This window comes from Microcaecilia unicolor, chromosome 1 (genome assembly GCF_901765095.1).
Source record: "Microcaecilia unicolor chromosome 1, aMicUni1.1, whole genome shotgun sequence".
Taxonomy (NCBI): Eukaryota; Metazoa; Chordata; class Amphibia; order Gymnophiona; family Siphonopidae; genus Microcaecilia; species Microcaecilia unicolor.
In genome coordinates, this window is record NC_044031.1 from 719,039,358 (window position 1) to 719,060,464 (window position 21,107).

A 21,107-nucleotide genomic window follows, 5' to 3' on the forward strand; every position below is an offset into this window, starting at 1 on the left:
TTTGCCAATTAATTTGCATGTGCACCTCAGGAGCACACCCAAATTTTGGCATGCAAATCTAGGTGTCATATATAGAATCCAGGGGTTAGGATGTAACTGCTAGGGGGTGTGTATGTGGGAAGGGCACAGGCAGGTTATAGAGTACTGTCAGTTACATATGTGTTACAGAATAATGAATAGCCTCATTGGCACCCAATTCATTATTAGTGCCAATTAAAAGCTTGTTAGCTCCAATAATTAAATCATTGGAGCCCATTAACTAATTATTTTGGGTGCCGATCTGGGATCTGTCCCAAATTTGGACAACCTTAATAGAATCTGGGGATTAGCGCTCCTAACTTTAAGCCACCTGTAATTACCCTCTTAGGGTCCAACTTCCCAATAGGTAGAGTATTCTATTATGGGGGAATTCCCTCTCCCAGTTGTCCACAATTTGTACCTTGAAGGCACCTCTTGACCAGCCACTCATTTGCAAGGGGAAGACTGGCTGTCCAAATGCTTATGAGCAGCTGGAGGGTTAAATCTGCTGCCACCAGTGTTCCACTTTGCTGCAAATCAGTATGGGAGGAAATGTGTTCCTGCAGTTTAGAACATGGAAACATATGTTCTAAAGACACCCCTTATGAATCATGCCCCATGCTTAGGTGCATTTGACCTCTTCCGAGCTGAAGGGAACATTCCGTTTCTAGAATTTTAAACACTTTGTGGGAAAGCGTCCTAACCATGGACAGACGCAGTATCTCTATTGTCTAAACCAAGCTATTTCTGCTAATGAAAGACAAATCCTCTGCTATAAAATTTACAGAATTTGTTTAAAAGTTTTATTGGATTAATGGTTACAACCTCCAGACTGAGAAATCTTGCCAACAGATACCTAATGTATAAAATATATAGACCGATACATGTTTTAGATCCATACATTTATCATATATCCCCCCTCCCCTAGCTCCCACCCATTAAGATTATAATTCCAAAACAAATTACAGAACTGCTCTCTTGCCTTTGTATAGAGATCATTGAAAACCAGTATTTCTTGCAATCTGGCATATCAATAGATGCTGAAGGAATTAACTTGCTATCAGTATGGTAAAGAGCACATTACATCATATAAAGCAGGTGCATGTGGTTGTCGCCTTTCTGTCAAAATTAAAACAGATAAGCGAAATAATCTTGCAGACTCAATGAAATGAAAATCATACCGTATCTTAGTATTTGCTTGTTTGTTTAACATTTTTTAGAGACGTCCTTGCTGAAACACAAGGATCACCCGAATCACTTCACTCTGTCTGCAGGAAGCTGGCCGGGTTCCTTTTTTCGATAGACTGCTGATAACCAGAAGCCAACAAACGGCTGCAATATGCTTTATACGTTTGCTGCACAGGACTTACCTTCACAGGTTTTTAGATCGGGCTTGAATATATATCCCTTGGGACAGGTACAGGTGAAGCTTCCTGGAGTATTTCTACATTGACCATTGTCACAAAGCAGCCTGTTCAAGGCACATTCATCAATATCTGTAATGAGTGTAACAACAGGCAGGTTTTTGTTTCGGTTTGTACATTAAACCAAATGTTTGTATGCTGTGGATCTTTAACGCTGATTTACTAATTTAGTATGTCCAACTTTGGGCCTCTTTTACTTTCACTTGTTTGAAAAAAACGTACAATAAGAATCCTCCTCAGAACTTGATTATTCTATATCTAAACCAACCACCTACTAATCCTTCTAAACTGATTATATTAGCCATATTATCATATTTTTTTCTTTTTCACTATGTGTTAAGTAAATTATTCCACAGACATATCTTCCTTAATTCTTACATAGTAATATGTTAATTTAGAACAAACCTCTTACTCTGTTCATAACTATATCTTTTGCAATATAATGTAAGCCACATTGAGCCTGCAAATAGGTTGGAAAATGTGGGGTACAAATACGTCTTGCTGCATTGACGGCTAGCTGGGATTTTGCCACAGCTTTGTGTTGCGGGGCATCCTTCCCCTGACGAAGCCCCAGTTGGCGAAACGGGACCGTTGGGGAGGCCCTTGTTTTAAGCCGCAACTAGCTAAGTAGCTGTGTTTTGTTAAAATGTTTTGCACTATGGCTGCTTCATGTATTGTATATATGCACTAAAAGTGTACGAGTGAACACCCAGGGAGGAGGTCGGTAGAGGACCAGTGATTATATTAGGTAGATTAGATCTATGCAATCTCATTGACTGAAGATATCACCAGTCTGAGGTCCTCTCCCTTTTCCATTATTGATTCACTATCTTATAATTTATGCTAACTATCCAATGTTTTTTGGCTGCAAGGTACAAATGTAGCAAATAAATAAAGTGCAATAAGCAGTTAACACAGGAATTAATGCAGATTGTTAGCGCACAACTGCGCTAACAGTTAACATAGCAGCTTGACACATAAGGAGCAATGGGGTAGGACCTCATTCTATAATGAAACCAAGGCACCTAGGTTCCATTACAGAATGCTAGTATAATCCAGTATTGGCGGGCTGCTCTGATGAAAGATTATTTGTCCCAACTCCTGATGCAGTGTTGTCGAAACTTGCCACGTTGGGCTCTCGGGGGCACTTTATAATGGACAATTGAATGCTACACAAGAGAAATGTTTTATGCAAGCAAGGCAACAGTGTTCTTACTTATTACTTATTTATTGGGATTTATTAGCTGCCTTTATGAAGGGATTCACCCAAGGCGGTGTATAGCAGGTACAGTTTAACATAAAACTTACAATTTTGTTAACAGCATAACAGTAAAATAACCAAGAATAAACATAAATACAATAAATGAGGTAAACTTGAAAACAGTAAATTGAAACCTAATAATAGAACTACCATGAAACAGTATCAAAAATATACACATTTAACAGCACTAGCAGAGATATAATACAATGTTAGGATTATACTAATGATACACCTAAAAAGTGCGCATTAGAAAATAGATATGATGTTCTGGAGCCATTTCTCAAGCTAAGTGCTTTATGATGTTAGAGACACAAGAGACATTAATTTAGACACTGTCGTGATTTGTGTCCTCTGTACCCCCCCCCCCCCCCCTCTTTATTGTGGACTAGTAGAAAAAGTGTATATTATTATCTTCAGTAGTAATTATTTGTAGTATTGAATGGTTGTGTGATACTTTTTTCTTTTGCAAGTTTATGCTTGTACTGTAAATTTGAAATTTATAAATAAAATGTTTTTAAAAATTTAGTCACTGTCACTATTTTTACAGCACAAAATTTAACCACATATCACGGGGTAGTGATAGAAGCTTTGTGATTACAATATACAGTCCCCTCAATATTTAAAAGCATTTAACCGGCCAGGCTTGGCACCTGGCCGGTTAAATGCCCCAAAACCAGCTATCCATGAATTTTCAACGGGACATGGCCAGCCATGACCTGCTGAAAATTCGAGGTTAGCGGCAAGCCAGTTATATCGTGCGATATAACCTGCTATCCACTGATTTTCAGTGCCAGTTTGGTGGCCATCTTTGGCTGCATGAATACCAGGCCTATTTTTTGTCAGTTTAAACTTAACTGGCCAGTGCTGAATATCGGCTTTGACGGTTAAGTTTGAACCGGCCAAAAATAAACTGGATATTCAATGTCGGTCACTAGAAATGGCCCGGTACTGAATATTCAGGCTCAGCGCCGACCGCGGGAGTTAGCTGGGCTAACTCCCATAGTCTGAATATTGGACCCAGTGAGTCTAAGTAACAGCTTTAAAAATAGGCTGTGTTCATGGTTCGATAATTTGATAAGAAAGCTCCTCCTAATTTCCCCTTATTATTCACATGTTAAATTTGGCCATTACCATCTGGTAACTGAAACATTTTAATATGCTTACAGTAAAAGGGGATCATTGTTGTGTGTACCTTATAGAGCAATAATCAGCCAATGCAAAGAGCAAAATACATAGTCTTGCTTTCCTGCCTTATTCAATTGTAGGGTTGTACGCTGGCTCCAGATTTGCCCAACAGCATTGATCCAGTTCCTGGTTTACCCCATTGAATGCAGGAACTTGTAGCTCTGATTTCCCCAATTGTATTCCCTAAAAAATGCAAGACTACAAGTCCCAGCACACAATAGGGTAAACCAGGACTGGGTCAATTCTGTCAGGTGAATCTGGAGCCAGCTGGCAATCCTAGTCAACCATGTGTTCAACTGGGTTTCTTTTCCTAGTTTGAGGGGATCCACTAAAAGAGTGTGTCATGTTACACAAATGCCTCCATCTTATCGCAGAGCGGCCCTATACTCCATATTTGTAAAATGCTATTATGTAAGTAGCCGTACCAACTGGATACTTCACATCAACTTGCTTGTTTCTTAGATTTATCATCTTTCTTGTCTTAATATAGATCAGTTCTTAGATTTTGCAATTGTTTGGGATAAAAGGAAGTCCCTTTCTTCCCCCATCCCAGGGCTTAGAGCCCCTTTTACTAAGCTGCGTAGGCGCCTACGCATGCCCAACGTGCGCCAAAATGGAGTTACTGCCCAACTACCACATGGCTCTTGCGGTAATTTAATTTTTGACGCGTAGGTCATTACCGCCCAAATTCTTTACCGCTAGGTCTATGGCTGGCGGTAAGGTCTCAGACCCAAAATGGACACGCAGCAATCTTGATTTTGCCACACGTCCATTTTCGGCAAAAAAGGCCTTTTTTTACAGGCGCGCTGAAAAATGATTCTGCACGTGCCCAAAACCTGCGCCTACATTATCGCAGGCCATTTTTCAGCGTGCCTTTGTAAAAGGACCCCTTAATTTGTAGATACAAAGGAAGTGGAACAGTGGAGCTGGGGGAAGGAGAGGGCAGGGGCAGGAGTGAGAGGAGAAGAGGGGCTGGATTAGGGAACAGGGTGACTCCTCTCTGCTCTGTTCCAGGCTCACTCCTCTCACTTCCTCTTCTCCATTGCTCTGGAGTCTGAAAAGCAGTGCTGGAATTGTGTTCCAGGTCACTGCTCAGAAATTAAACAACCTTCATCCTCCCTCCTCATATTTTTAAAAATGTCTTCCCAAGTCCATTTTTCATTCCTGGCACGGCATGTTAAGTGTGAAGTATGCAGAAGGTTCAGATGAGGTTCTGTGCAGCAGCTCTCTGATTTTAAGTCCACAATGGCAGAAATGGTGAAACAAGAAGAGAAATAAATTATAACTATAGGGTCCTCTTATGTATGGAGCCAAATCTAAGGCAAACTGACTTTGTGGTTTTAGGCTCAGTTCCACTCACATGCTCTGGCCTGCCTTGGATTGGGTTGAGTGAAATGTTATTTTTGGGCTTGGTTTGGTTCTCCCTCTGTTTATAACAGCTATAACCACCAAGATCTCACTCATTAGTGAAATGAAAATCCAAATAAAGAAGGAGCAGTCTTCATCATTTGGTAGTAGAAATTTCCCAGATTATTAGTCATTTTTTTTATTTGTACATGGCAGTTTCACATTCAGCTCACATGTTCCTTCACTTTTTTTTTTCTGCTTCTCAAATGTTTTTTTTAGACTCCAATTAAACAAGCTCAGTATTGGACTGGAACTGGGAATCGTTGTTGGACCTGTAAAACACAGCTGGGTACTTTGGCTCACATATTATATGACTGTGGTTCCCTTCGTGATTATTGAGACCTAGTATGGGCCTGCATCTTAAAGGTCTGGGAATCCATAAGCTTCTCGTGTAAAATTGTAATCTGGAAATCAATGGAACTGGACGACCCTATATGTAAAAGTGACAGAAGGTTGACTGAATTTTTTGTTGACTATTGCGATAAAGTTCTCACTCATTGGAAAGATACATCTGTTTTAGAAATACAGCACTGGTGGAATACTGTCTGTCTGTATTATAGATATGAATGTGTGGTACAGGATAAGTATGCTATGTGCCGGAACTACTGGGCCAAACCAGTAGCGTAGCCAGAGTTTAATTTTCAGATGGGCCTGGAGGTGGGCTGGGTGGGCACAGGCCTCGCATTTCCTCTCCACGCCCCTCCCCGCCCGCCCACCCACATTTCCTCTCCACCCGCTACCCCCCCCCCCCCCCCGCAACAGCCCCCTGCACATGGTCAGTTCTGATCATTTTTACTGACCTGAAGTGCTGTTCTCCCTCCAGCACCGGCAATTCCCATAGCCAGCCTTCTGCCAGCGCACGTCATCGGAGCCTCTTCTCAGGCACATCCCGCCTACTCTGCAATTTCCTGTTTTCCGCAAAGGTGGGATGCAGGAAGTTGCAGAGTAGGCAGGACATGCCTGAGAAGAGGCCCCGAGGATGCGCGTGTCACATCCGTCGCTCCCTCCGGCCGCGGGAAGCAGGAGCCGGCATCCACCACGACAAAGGCCGGTTTTCTTGAGGCCATGGAGGGGAGCCGGGGCTCGCCGTGGTGATGGCCGCCCAGTCCGGGGCCGAGGCCGGCGATTGCGGCTGCCGGACTCTCGATCGCCGGCTACGGGGGCTGTGTTTGCGCCAGTAAGGGAAATGGCGCCGAGGCGCGATGGCCGGCGTCTTCTTCTTGCTCGGGCGCGGGAACCCAAGGCTCCGCCTCAGAGGAGTTAGACTGGAAGGCCAGCACAATAGTTCCGCCTGGGAGATCGGTCAGAGCCATTCAGAAGGGTTCTGTCGATAACCAAGTTCTGATTGGCCGGCTATGTCTACGGGGGCTGGGCGGCTGACTGCCGAACAGTATTTAAGGAATGAGCCTGAGATAGATGTTGCTTCAGGTTCTGTTACCCGAGGCCAGTCTCCATGGTTCCTGTGTTCAGTTGGTTTCCTGGTGTTGCAGTTTTTGGACTTTTGGACTGTTTCCTGGTTTTCTCTGCTAGCTGCCTGCCTTGACCTCTTGCCTGACTCTGACTACTCTGCTAGCCGCCTGCCTTGACCTCTTGCTCGTCTCTGACTACGCTGTTAGCTGCCTGCCCTGATCTGTTGCCTGATTGTGGTCGTCTTTATTCCACCTGCCCACTTCCCTTCTGGTTCCAGTCCCGGTCAGTCCGTCAACCCCGCGGTTCCTGAAGTCCCGTTGACCGCTTGCAGCTGGGGGCTCAACCCTTGGTGAACAGCGGTCGCCGCGGGTGAAGACTTGGGGTTGCATGGCTGTCCTTTGAGGTCCTTCGGGGCCTTACGGGACCTAAGGGCTCACCTTCCTTGTGGACAAGACAGCGCGCTGGAAGAAGGCTGGCTATGGGAATCGCCGGTGCTGGAGGGAGAACGGCGCTTCAGGGCAGTAAAAGTGAGCAGACCATGCGGACGGGGAGAGCGGGCAGAAGAGGCTGGGCGGGCCTGGAGCAAAAGTGGCTGGGCCTGGGCCCGTCCAGGCCCACCCGTGGCTATGCCCCTGGGCCAAACTAGATTCATATGTTGCCATTAGTTAATATTGTGTGTTTTCAGCAAATTAATAACAAAAACAAAACACAGAATCATCAGAATCCAATAAAGTAAAATTCTTAATAAAGATGTTTGAACTAAACATGTTCCTTCAATTTCGTATCATTTTTAATCCCTAAAAGAGATTTGAATGTCCCCTCCCTTGATAAATACTCAAGGCACTCATAAGAATACCAGCTCCAGAAGGGGGTTCTCCTGACATCATAAACCACGAGTGGTCCCCAGAACCACAGCGTGGATTTTATAGCCCATATTTGAACTCCAGTTTACATGGAGTCATTCCCACTAGCGTCCAATGTTCATTTACCACCCAGCAACTGGTTGCTGTAGTTACCACAATCCCCTGTCAGCTCTTTCTTCCTCTGTCTCCACAAACAGTCCATTGCCTTCCCAATAATGTTTCTTTAACAAAAAATGCAGAAGACTGAAATCTTCACAATCCCACAAGTGGATCGGTTCCAATATGAGGGAAATTGTATTATTTATGGATGTCACTCTCTTATTACTCATGCACTCATGGGTGTGACATCACTTTTTGCTTATTACTCACAGATGTCACAGTACATCTGTGAGCTGCATGACCACAAATCAGTGTCACTCATTAAGGGAATCAGCAAACCTCCCTATAAAGAAATTAATAGTTTGCCATGTAACATTAACACACTAATGTAAAAGTAAACACACTATGAATTAAAACCGCAGTAGGGTGATTTTAATTTCATAGTAGCTAGATGTGTACACTGTGTTTACTTTCTAGAAAGATTTCTTTATTTTCTCTGGAACTATTTTCTTCTTTGCTCTTAAGCTGCCTAAATGTACTCAACCATTTCTTCTTTTTTAAAAACTAATCTGTGCAACATCACACAGCTAATTACCATAAAAGTAAACTTCAGATGTTGAATTGGAAACACAGCTTCTTAAAAAGGATGTGAACATATCAGCATTTCTTGGTCACACACTGGTCGTTCTAAATCTAACTCCGCGTTAACCTAACTCCTCTCTTGGCAAGTGGAAAGAAATTCCTTGGGACACATATAATTCCTCTCTTATGGTGGGTGGGAAGAAGTCCTTCAGGCTCAGGTACTCTTTGCTCTCCTGGCAAGCAATCAAATAGGTGCCTTAGGCTACGGTTTGCTTCTTTCTCCAGGAGGGGCAGGAAAAAGGATTCCCAGATGCCTAAGCATAATTCCCTCTCCAGGCCAGCAAGCCAAAAGATTCCTGTAGGCTCAGGAAACGTTCTTTTGCTGAGCCATAAGAATTCCCTCACAGCTAGGTACCCTCCTCAATCCTGGTGTATAGGGGGAAAGGATTATGTCACCAATGCACATTCTTTTCTCACTTTGGAGGCAGGCAAAATGATTCCTCCCCAATAATACCCAACCCTTTGGCAGTCAGCAGGAAGAAGGATTCTTTCAGGACTACGTACACTGTTCCCGCTAAGCTGAGCGGGAGTCCTCCAACTGCATTGCTGCCAGTGGGGGGGCGGTGTATCAATATTGTGTTTTCAATCACTAAGGACAGGCAGGCTCCCTGGAGTCCTGCAGAGCTTGCCTGTCCCTGGCTAGGGAAAATGTGATAGTGAAACAGCACCACCCACTGGCAGGACTGTAGGTGGAGGACTGCTGTTCAGCTTAGAGAGAACAGTTACTAGGTATGTGAGTACACACACACTTCCTTCTCTTGGAGGGAACAAAAAGCCATTTTTCTCCTAGCGGTGAGAAACAAGAGCATCTCCAGCGGAAAAGAATCCATTGGCAAGTTCAATTTAGTGCTCCACAAGCCATGGTAGCAATTCTATAAATTTGTACCTCATTTTAGGCACCACAAAGGGGCACACTTAGCGCCAGAGTGCCTAAGCCGTTATAGAATACTAGCACAAAGAAGCAGTGGTGCAATAAAGGTTAGGCGCGCCTACTTATGACAGGTCAATGGCTGGACTAAATGGGTGTAGCTAAGTGTGTCATGCAAAGTGTGGACTGATAGTATTCTCTAAGTTGTGTGCATTGAATGGTGACACATTCATGACACACCCATGCTCCACCCATGTGTATGCACCCCCAGCAGTTGCATACTTAAGGGCACTGTTCCCTCGAAGCTGAGCGGGAGTCCTCTGACTGTAGCGCTGCCATTGGGTGGTGGTGCTTCAATACTGTGCTTTCAATTACTGAGTCCTTCAAAGTTTGTCTGTCCCTCACTATGGAAAATGTGGTAGTGAAACAGCACCCCCCACTGGCAGGACTGTTGGTGGAGGAATCTCGCTCAGCTTAGTGCCTAGGAGCCATTTTACAAAGCTGCGGTAAGCACTGGCTCATGCTTACTCCAGCAAAAAAAAAATGGCATACTGCAGGGTGCACTGAGGTGGCCTACGGTAACTTTGCAATGTGCGCATGCTACCCACACACTAAAAAATAAAATTTATTTTTGGGCAAGCGGGGGGGGGGGGGGGGGGGGTGTCTGGGGGGTGGAGAGTGGGCATGTTTTGTACTAATCATTTAGTGCAGCTACATTGCCAAGCGTTAACCGATTAATGCGTGCTTAGCATGTGAGCCCTTACTGCCTATATAAAGGGTACAGCAGTAAGGGCTCACACGCTAATCAGTTTTAATGGCCATGCACTAATTGCAAAATTAGTGCATAGTCATTGATACAAAAAATAGGAAATTTGGCCATTTTATCCCAGCAGTAAAAATGGCCTTAGTGTGTGAGAAAAACCATGTAAGGCTGTGCTAAGGTCACTTTTTACCGCTGTTTGGAAAAAGGGCTTCTAAGCAATTTAGGTACACTTTGGGCAATATTCAGAACTATTTAACTGGCCAGGAATGGCTCCTGGCCAGTTAAATAGCACTTAGATGGCTAAGTGCTACTATTCAGGGCACGATAGCCGGTTACCTGCAATATTGGTGCTTAGAGCTAGCTAAGTTTAGCGGCCACCCATATAGCAGACCTATTTTCGGCCACTGTAAACTTAACCAGCCAGTGCTGAATATTAACTTGACCAGTTAAGTGTAAGTCAGTCAAAAAAACCTGGATATTCAATGCCGGCCTGCCTGCCGCAGGCTGAATATCAGGGGGACTGTGTATAGAATAGACCCTAACACTTAAGCATATAACTGCCAATTATTGGCGCTAATTACATGCGTAAGCTCTACTATTCTATAAATGAGGCACACTATTGGTGTTCAAATTTAGGAGCCAGCTAATAGAACTGCCATCTAGAATTCCTAGACAACTCTATGAAATTTGTCGACGAAGTAAACATTTTACAAAAGCTGTGCTGCTGAGTTACACAAATATGTATCTTTATAGCATATTTGTCATAAACACATTAAATCTGTAAAGTATGTAGAATGTATGACAGCCTATTGACAGCATTAAGAGTGAAGCGTAGTGTGAACCCCAATGGAGTGGACCCTGAAGCAGCGATGCGAAATGCTGGCCGTCGTTGATCCAAGGGGGATCGTGAATGAAGCAGCTCTTAATATTGCTCCCTAAAGATAAGAGCATGGTTCTTTAAATGATTTGTAATTGCATCATTGCAGCTGAATACTCTTTGATTTAAAAGATATTACTTTTGTGGAAGGATTTTGCCAATGATGAAGAAGAGATCCGAGAGATCGATGTACAGATACTAAAATCATATATTTGCAGCTCTTTGAGGCTTTTCCTTCCTTTAAAGAAAATTGATCTCTTGTTCTATTGTGGAATGTGAATGTTATTGCTAGATATTACTTATCGGTGATTCCACACCCCTATTGTGCTTTTGTAGTATATTTGTATTTAATCATTTCTGTGTGATGAAGGATATTTAGGGTGTAGCACATGATAATGTTTGTTTTTAGTGAATAGGCCCCATTAGAACTCATGGGAGCTATATAAAATAACATATTAACGTATATTAATCAAGCACCACACCTATTTAAATAGACCCCATGTTCTATGTTTCAGGAATGAGACATTTTGGGATTAGCTTTTAGATTCTGAGCAGCATTTTAGAAAAGATGTCCAACTCAGAATATGAATGTCCAAGTCAGAACATCACAAATGGATGTCCATCGCGCATGTATTTTAGAACAGGGTACAAGCCTGATCTAAAATACGTGGGAGATGGACTATGTTCAGCATGAACATCCATTTTATAAAATGAAATGTCCAAGTTATGAATGAGGTGGAGGGGGGATCATGGGACATAGAACTCTGTGAGGCAGCAGAGCAACATCCATATTATAATGGTCACACAGATATCCATGTGGAGGAGTAGCTTAATGGTTCGAACAACCAGCTGAGAGCCAAAGCAGAGCTCTGGAGGTTGTCAATTTAAATCCCACTGCAGTTTTTTGTAATTTTTGTTTGTTGTGAGCTCTCCAGGGACAGGAAAATATCTACTGTGACTTCCCTTACTCCATTCAGTGGAGAACTGCTCAGTCGGAGCACATTTCTGTAACCTGGGCATGCCTAAAACAAGGTCTAAATACAGATCTTTTTGACCACGGACATCCCTTCTATAATTGGAACTGGATGTCTATCTTTTTGCCTTTTCCTAGCACCGCCCAAAACACAACCAGACCACTCCCTCTTGCCATATGGACATACTACGATGTTAGAGGTCCATATTCTGGCTTTATAGAATCAGTATTTGGACGTCCATGCGATATGGGCATCTAAATGCTGGTTTTCAGAAATCCAAAACCTTCTAAAATAAGTATCTTAATTACTCTCTTTTCTCAAAAGCCAAGATACAATTCAGATATTGAAACAATGAAGGGCGGATGGACTTGCCCAAGCTCACGGGAGGCTGTCAGTGGAAGAAGCATGACCTGAACCCTGGCTTTGCAGGCTCTCAGTCCTCTGCTCCAGCCACTAGACTCCTCCACTTGGTAGAAGCAGCTCAAGTAGGAATAAGATGACTAAGAGAAAAAGCAAGAAGTGTATGCATTTGAGATTTGCATATGTTACTGAGGAAGAGCATAGTTTTAGCCTGTCAAGTATTAAGCACTAATGGTAAAAAAATATATATAACTTTCATACCAATGCACTGTTTCCCAGATGTGTCCACCTCATATCCTGAATTACATATGCATATATAAGTTCCACGTTGATTCTCACAGATTCCATTTGGGCAGATGTCAGGATCCAATGCACATTCATTTATATCTGCCAAGAGATATTTTGTTTGAATTATCACCAGAACTTAAAACTCAGTTGAAAAAAAGCAATATTCTTCTCTTTCCAGTACATTCTATTTTTTAATTTAAAAAATCAAATAAAATGTAATTAATTCATCACTCTTCTATAAAATAATTAGCATAATATTAAAATGCAAAGTTATAATTAAAGTATGGGAACTACTATGGGTGGATTAAATCATGTATACTTGAGGTCCATATTCAAACAGCAATTGTATGTTAACTGTATTTTCTTCAGTATTCAGAGGCCTTATATATATGGGTCAGATTCTATATAAGGTGCCTAAAAAATCCACGCAGTAAACATTTCTGCCTAAGCATATTCTATAAGTGGCACCTAGATTTAGGCACAGTATATAGACTATGTGTAACTGATATCCCAGCGCCTAAAACTACATGCCTCCATTTACACCAACGAAAATGTGGCATAAATCCCCGTGTGTAGATTTACGTGCAGTGGGCCGTATTCTATAACTATGCGCGTAAATTTTGGAATGCCAATGAAACACCCATTTCCCCACTTGTAACCACGCCCCTTTTGAACTGCACGCATTAGAATTTAGGCACAGTTCATTATGGAATCCGCTTAGCGAGCTGTGTGCGTAAATTCTAATGATTGCCGATTAGTGCTCATTATTATTTGTTAAGTGCTGTTATCAATGCTGATTAGCTTGTTAAGCCAATTAAGTTACGTGCATTGTTATGGCATATGCTCAGATTTTGGCGCAGAACGTTAGGCATGATATATAGAATCCAGAGGATAGTGCCGGATTCAGTAAATGGCACCTGAAGTTACATGCCGTTAAGATCTGCACTAAACGCCAATTCTATAAAGGTTACTTAGTGCTAAGCAACTGTATAGAGTAGCGCCAGATTTCTACGCCCAACTTTGAACTCAAGAACTTATGCCTGCTGAAACCTGGCGCAAATCCTTGTGCCCAGCTGAAGGCAGTTGGATGCAGAAATCTAAGAATTCTGTAACATCGCGCCTAATTTCTGGGAATGCCCCTGATCCTCCCATGGCCATGCCCTCTTTTGATTGCTCATTATGAAATTTATGTATGGATGTTATTTATTTTAGTTACATTTGTACCCCGCGCTTTCCCACTCATGGCAGGCTCAATGCGGCTTACATATACAGGTACTTATTTGTACCTGGGGCAATGGAGGGTTAAGTGACTTGCCCAGAGTCACAAGGATCTGTGCCTGAAGTGGGAATCGAACTCAGTTCCTCAGTTCCCCAGGACCAGAGTCCACCACCCTAACCACTAGGCCACACAAATCCAAATTGATGCCAATCAACTCCAATTATTGATTGTTGACACCTAGTTGGCTTATAAATTTGCATGCGCATCTACCCTGCTTGCCCAAATTTGGGTGACCTATATAGAATCCAGGGAACAGGATGCAATTCTACAAAGAGTGCTAAAAGTTAGGTGCCTAAAATCTAGGTGCTAAGCTACGATACTACAACAGCAAATTTGTGCACCTAGGGGGGAATTGTATATATTGCTACTAAAGACTCGTCGCTGAAAAAAAAATGTGTACCAGTATTCTATGCTTGAGCCCAGGGATCGCACCTTCATTTAGCCACAGCCATTTGCACCAACGAAAGCGTGATGCAAATGTCCGCAACTATATTTAGGCATGGAGCCTCATTATTTTATAATTACACGCGTAACTAAAGTAACACCCCAATCTGCTCACGGCCCTCCCATTTCCACGCCCCCTTTTCTGACTCACGTGTAAAATGTAGGCATGGATCCAGTGCCTAAATTTACGTCTGTACATGTTAATTGATTCTAATTAGTGCCAATAGTTGCTTGTTAAAAAGTCAATTATTGGCATTAATTAGCTCATTATTCAATTAAAATGTGCATACAAATCAGGCATGCATACAAATTTACGCAAGCTTTTTATAGACTTAGGGGGCTAATGCATTATAGAGTATTAGTCTATGTCAGCAGTTATGTAACTAAATGATGATATTTGAGAAACGCACACTTAAATAGTCAGAACGCCCATGACTCACCTCATGCGCCTCCCATGTGATAGACCCTTTGCAGTTACTTGCTAGAACACTTACGTGCCAAGTTATATAGAATAGAGCCTAAGGGGGTCTTTTACTAAGCGTTTTTAGTTCACACTAATGATTAGCACACGCTAAACGCTAGAGATGCACATAGGAATATGTGGGTGTCTCTAGTACTCAGCGTGTGCTAATAGCATGCGCTAAAAATGCTACCGCGGCTTAGTAAAAGACCCCTTAAGTGCACCTAGATGCCTAACTGCCATTTTACCCCCGTTGTGGTGCTTAACTGCCTTTTGAGCACCTAAAGTTAGGCACCTAATTGACATCTTATTTTCAGCACACTGTATAGAATTAGGGGGATAATGCATGATATATATGGAATTGCCCTAAAATACATCCCACTACTGCTCCCAGCACTTTTTTGCAATCTCTATTTTTCTTGCAAGAAACATCATGGCATTAAGACTAATAGTATATATACCTACCACTTCCTGCTGATGTCATGCCTGGACCACTACTGCAAAGAGCCTGATACTCCTCTGGAGAAGAAAAAGAAATTGCTGAATGTTACTTTTCTTCCCACTCTCTTGATCTTATTCAGTACTAATACAACTTGGATTCAGAAGGAGGCAATAATTTCCTCATTGCGGAAGAACATCTTTAAGAATAACCTGGAGGGGCATAATCGAACGGGGGCGCCCATCTCCAAGGACGGCCCCGTAAAGAGGCGTTCCCGACCGTATTATCAAAACAAGATGGGCGGCCATCTTTTGTTTCGATAATACGGTTGGGGCCGGCCAAATCTCCACATTTGGGCCGCCCTTACAGATGGCCGGCATCGGTTTTCAAAACCATCTCAAAACCGGCCAAATCCAAGCCATTTGGTCATAGGAGGAGCCAGCATTTGTAGTGTACTGGTCCCCCTCACATGCCAGGACACCAACTGGGCACCTAAGGGGCACTGCAGTGGACTTCATTAATTGCTTCCAGGTAAATAGCTTCCTTCCCTTGGGTGCTAAGCCCCCCAAATTCCCCCCAAATCCCCCCCAAAACCCACTTCCCACAACTGTACACAGCTACCATAGCCTTATGGGTGAAGGGGGTCACCTACATGTGGGTACAGTGGGTTTCGGGGGGTTTTTGGAGGGCTCACATTTACCACCTCAAGTGTAACAGGTGGGGGGGGGATGGGCCTGGGTCCACCTACCTGAAGTGCATTGCACCCACTAAAACTGCTCCAGGGACCTGCATACTGCTGTCATGGAGCTGGGTAAGACATTTGAAGCTGGCATAGAGGCTGGCAAAAAATGTTTTTAATTTTGTATTTTAGGGTGGGAGGGGGTTGGTGACCACTGGGGGAGTACGGGGAGGTGATCCCCGATTCCCTCTGATGGTCATCTGGTCAGTTCGGACACCTTTTTGAGGCTTAGTCCTAAAAATAAATGGACCAAGTAAAGTTGGCCAAATGCTCATCAGGGCCGGCCTCCTTTTTTCCATTATCGGCCGAGGACTTCCATCTCTTAGCCACGCCCTCGTCCCACCTTCAGTACACTGCCAACACGCCCCCTTGAACTTTGGCCGGCCATGCGACGGAAAGCAGTTGAGGGCGGCCAAAATTGGCTTTCGATTATACGGACTTGGCCGCCTTTAGGAGAAGGGCGGCCATCTCCCGATTTGTGTCGGAAGATGGCCGCCCTTCTCCTTCGAAAATAAGCAGGATAGTATCCCAGTGCTATTAATTGCATCACTGCTAGAAGCCAACTTTTGGGTTTCTTTAAGATCTCCCTTTCAGCAATCAGGTGCAAGTAGCACATAATTATGGCCCATGACTGTGTGCTGTCAGGATTTAAAAAAAAAATGACTTCTAAAGCAGGGTGTGTCTTTTCCTTCCCTTCCCTAATCCAGGTACTGGAACCTGATCCCTTGGTATACCTCAAAGTGATGTACTGTAATCAATTAACAGGTCTATATTGTCACATGTACAGTATCATTTACCAACGTGTCAATGAGCATTAATGCACTTTAACACACATTAGTATAAGTGCATGGTTAGTTTTTAGGCCCCACTGAGAATAATGGGATGTGCATGATTTAATATGCATTAAATTGCATTAATGTTGTTTGATATATATTAACACAAATTAGTACATGAGGCTATTAATTTGGGTCGTCATTCAAAGCAACGTAACCATCCAGAAATGGCGCCTGGCCAATTAAATCTGTTGTTTGAAGCTACCGGTCATATTCAGTGGCACTTAATCGGTTAGTGCAGCTGAAAATCTCCAGTTAGCACCCAACTCGAAACCTATTTTGGTGGCATTCCAGGGGCAGAGTCATAGCCAATTAAATGCTGAATATCGCACTTAACCAACTATGGTTTCACTGGCTCCGTAAACCTAGAAATTCAATGCAGGAGTCCAGACATGGATACTTCTTAAAATGGTACCATATGGCTGTGGGAGCTACTTTTTTTTTTCTTAAGTTTCCTGGTGAATTAGAGTAGTAATAGTTATGTTCTTTGGGATTCTACCCAATTAGAAAAAAAATTATTGGAGAAACCTGTTTTGTAAGATTAGGGTGCTCATTTTCAAAGCACATAGATTTACAAAATTATATAGAGGTGTATTTTCAAAGCACTTAGACTTACAAAGTTAAGTGGAAGGGCATTTTCAATACAACTTTGGACGTTTTGCTCAACCAAATTTCAAGTGGGAAATTTCTGCATGCCAAACTTGGGGGTATGCTTACTAAGTCACACTATAGGTGCGTTAACGTTTTTAACATGCGTTAGTGGTTGACACACATTAAATGCTAATGCGCCCACAGGAATGTATTGGCGTGTTAGTGTTTAATGCGCCTTAACTTTAAAGGTGCGTTAAAAATGCTAACGCACCTTAGTAAACATACCCCTTGGTTTCTTTTATTTAATGTTTTTGCTGATCCACAGAGTCATCGCTTTCTGGTCCTGATGATGCAGGCACCAGTTTTTATTTATTTTATTTATTAAGTTTCTTTTTTGTATTGTTCCTTATTTTTCCTGTATATGTTACATATACATTATTATAAAACCTTAATTAAAAAAAAATGGTCCAGTAAAAGCTATATTGGCCTGCAAAAAATCCAGCTACACTTTAACTCATTGACATATTTTAAAATCAGTGTACAACATTATCAATGGAATCGCAATTCTCTTCGCTACCATACTGCAGAACTTTGTGAGTTTCTCCCACGTGCGTACCTGAATTTAGTGCAGGGCATGGTTGACAAGGCTCTCCAAAAGCAAACTCGGTGTTAGCACAGCAGCACTCCGATTTGGTAACAGCTCCCAGCAGGGGTTTAACACACTGGCCTCGTTTGTAACCACCATAGCAAGTGCTTCGCATATGGGTATCTACACAAGAAAAACACTCCATCAGATTTTATCAGTCACTGTAATCAGAATATTGATATGATTTGTAAAGCTGGAATCCCCCCTCCCCAAAAAAATAAAAGATACCTACTATATTCCTTGAAAATGCATTTAAATTGGACAAAATGTCCCTAATTGTATAATCTTGCACGTATCTTTTCAAGCTTAGCATGCAAATTTACATGCACTGGATAGAATTATGGCAGTTGGGTGCATAACTTTAATTGTTAAATTAGGCACTAATTGGCACTAATTACCAATAATATGGTATAATTGGACTTAATTGGTGTTAATTGACACTAATTTATAATTACAGGCATTAAGGACCAAATTCTATAAATAATGCCAAAAGAAACCATGCTAAGCACTATTCTACAAGCTAAGCACTATTCTATAAATGGCACTGAAACTTAAGCACTGTTTATAGAATATGCTTAGCGCCAGGATCGGCGCCTAACTTTAGACGTGAGGATTTCCATTAAGTAAACCCTGGTGTAAATCCTCACGTCTAAATTAGGTACGGATCCCCCTTATTCTATGACCGTTCACTTAAACTGTAGGAATGCCGCTGATCCGCCCATGACCCTCCCATGGCTGCACCCCCTTATTGGAGCTGTGCAGATCCCCACAACTAAAAATGCATGCATACATTTCAATTAATGCCAATTAGTGCCAATAATTGATTATTAGAACCCAATTATCAGTGCTAATTGGCCTGTTATTCAATTCAATTGTGTGCGCAAATTGGCGCACACCCAAAGTTGAGCATGCAATTTTAAGTGTCATGTATAGACCTTTGGTGTAATTGCCCTTAGATGTAATTCTATAACCTTAGCGCTTAATTCCTTTAGAATGCAAATGCTAGGGGATGTGGATGTGAGAGAGGCATAGGCAGATCATGGGTGTGCCCAGCACTTACGTACTAAGGTTACAGAACACCGTCAGTTACGCATGAGCATTTACACCAACCTTTGACATGGCGTAAGTACTCGTGAATAAAGTTAGGTTCTAAAATGCAGACTTACACTAGAATTCTATAACAGCAATTACTTGCAATTGCCAAGAATTTGAACTTACCCCAGGATTCTATATTGTGTGCCTAGAGTTATGTGTGTTTCTATGCGTAAATTTAGGCGTATCCTATAACTACGCATGTAGATTAATTGTTTTAACCAGTCAATCAGCGTTGTTAACAACTCTTAACAAGCAATAATGAGCACTAATTGGCAAAAATTAGAATTTACACGCGTATATTGCTAAGCATATTCTGTAATGTACTGAGCCTAAATTCTTCCGTGCACAGGCAAAAAGGGGCGTGGAAATGGGTGTTTTGTGGGCATTCCAAAATCTACAAACTTTGTTATAAAATATGGGCCAGTGCACGTAAAGCTACGTGCAGAGATTTACACCAGCTTTTTGTTGGCATAAATGGACACACATAGATTTACACTTAAATGTATTCTAAATACCGCACATATTTAGAATACACTTGGGTGTGATTGCCTAATGCGCGTTAATTTGAGGCGCCACGTATAGAATCAGGACCTTAGTGCTTAGCATTTTAGCAGCTAAGATTAGGCGACCGTTATAGAATTACCTCCAAAATGTTTATTATAAATACGGTTTCAAACAAATATTTCTGAATAAAGGCACAGGCTCCAACATAAAGGAAACCACAGACAGCAGCAAGAGATAAACATCTTCATTTTATAATGTAAACGCAATTTGTGCACTCAGATTATAGAATACTCGAACTCAACGCACGTGAACGTTACAGATTCATGGGTAAGTGCTACTTGGGTGCAAGCCAGTGTTGTATAATCTTAGGGGTCCTTCTACTAAGCTGCGGTAAGCACTAGCACATGCTTACCGCAGGTTAAAAAGGCACAACCGCGGATGTGCTCAGGCATCCCACGGTATTTTTGGAACTAGTGAGTGCTTGCCACACACACTAAAAAATTGATTTTATTTTTCAGTACAGGGGGCGTGTTTGGAGGCGGAGAGTAGGCATGACCTGCGCAAATCGGTTAGCTTGGGGGCATTGGCATGTGTTGACTGATTAGGGCAGAATTATGATGGGAGCAGTGGCGTAGTTATGTGGGGCCATGGGGGCCTGGGCCCCCATAGATTTGGCCCTGCACCCCCCCTGCCGATGACCCCCTCGACCCCCTCCCACCGACGACCCTCTCGACCCCCCTCATGCCGTCGCCGTGGGCTACCTTTGCTGGCGGGGGACCCCAATCCCCACCAGCTGAGGTCCTCTTCTTCCTGCAAAGGTTTCATTCTGTTTCTGACGTCCTGCACGTTGTACGTGCAGGACGTCAGACTACGTGCAGGACATCAGACTCACAGAAACAGAACGAAGCCATCGTGCAACAGAAACAGCCCGGCATTGAATATCTGGGCTCAGCGCCGACCGCGGAAGTTAGCCAGTCTAACTCTCACAGTCTGAATACTGGCCCCTATATATTCTATAGCAGAGACCCCACGGGGGAGATAGCACTGGTGTCTACGTACTGGAAAATGCACATATTAAAAAGCAACTTTACTACCACAATATGTATGATATGTAAATAAATAAATAATATTCATTATCATTTTACATATGCATATGCATTTTCAGCGTTGGGGCTTGAGGGTGACAGCGTGTCTGCAATGGATCTTTTTCTCTTATCTCCTGAATTATTCCATTTTACCCTATTGTTTCTCCTATTCTATCGATTTTATTGGAGTTCATTTCTGGCTGTGCTTTAGTCTATAAACTGCAATATAGTGGCAACACTTATAGGCAGTATAGTAAATACCTAATAAACAATAAGCAAACAATTATGCAGAGGACACACCTAAAACGCAATTTTATGCCTGGGCACCTGCATTTATGCACCCTTTATGCATGTTAATGTAGAGGACACCAGCACTTATGCAGATAAATGTACTTATCTGCAAAACTGCCAGCAGGGTGCATGTGACGGCTAGTCTCACCATACCGTATACTCCCTCTTGAACTTTGCATTCCTTGAATGACCATCACTTGGTCCTTCCTTCCCCACTGAGAGCCCACTGGGAGACTACCCATTCCTCAGTGTTTTTTTTTAA

At 42.6% G+C, this 21,107-nt stretch overlaps 1 protein-coding gene across 1 annotated transcript in view; it reads right to left on the reverse strand.

The window, feature by feature from the left end:
* The window catches only part of FBN1 (fibrillin 1), a 415,078-nt gene that overhangs the window by 193,007 nt on the left and 200,964 nt on the right, over positions 1-21,107 (reverse strand). The window contains exons 17-20 of the mRNA XM_030189555.1: positions 17,841-17,993; positions 15,088-15,141; positions 12,413-12,538; positions 1,389-1,514 (exon numbers count right to left, since the gene is read on the reverse strand). Of these exons, the coding sequence (XP_030045415.1) occupies positions 1,389-1,514; positions 12,413-12,538; positions 15,088-15,141; positions 17,841-17,993 (459 nt within the window). The remainder of the gene's footprint in view (positions 1-1,388; positions 1,515-12,412; positions 12,539-15,087; positions 15,142-17,840; positions 17,994-21,107) is intronic.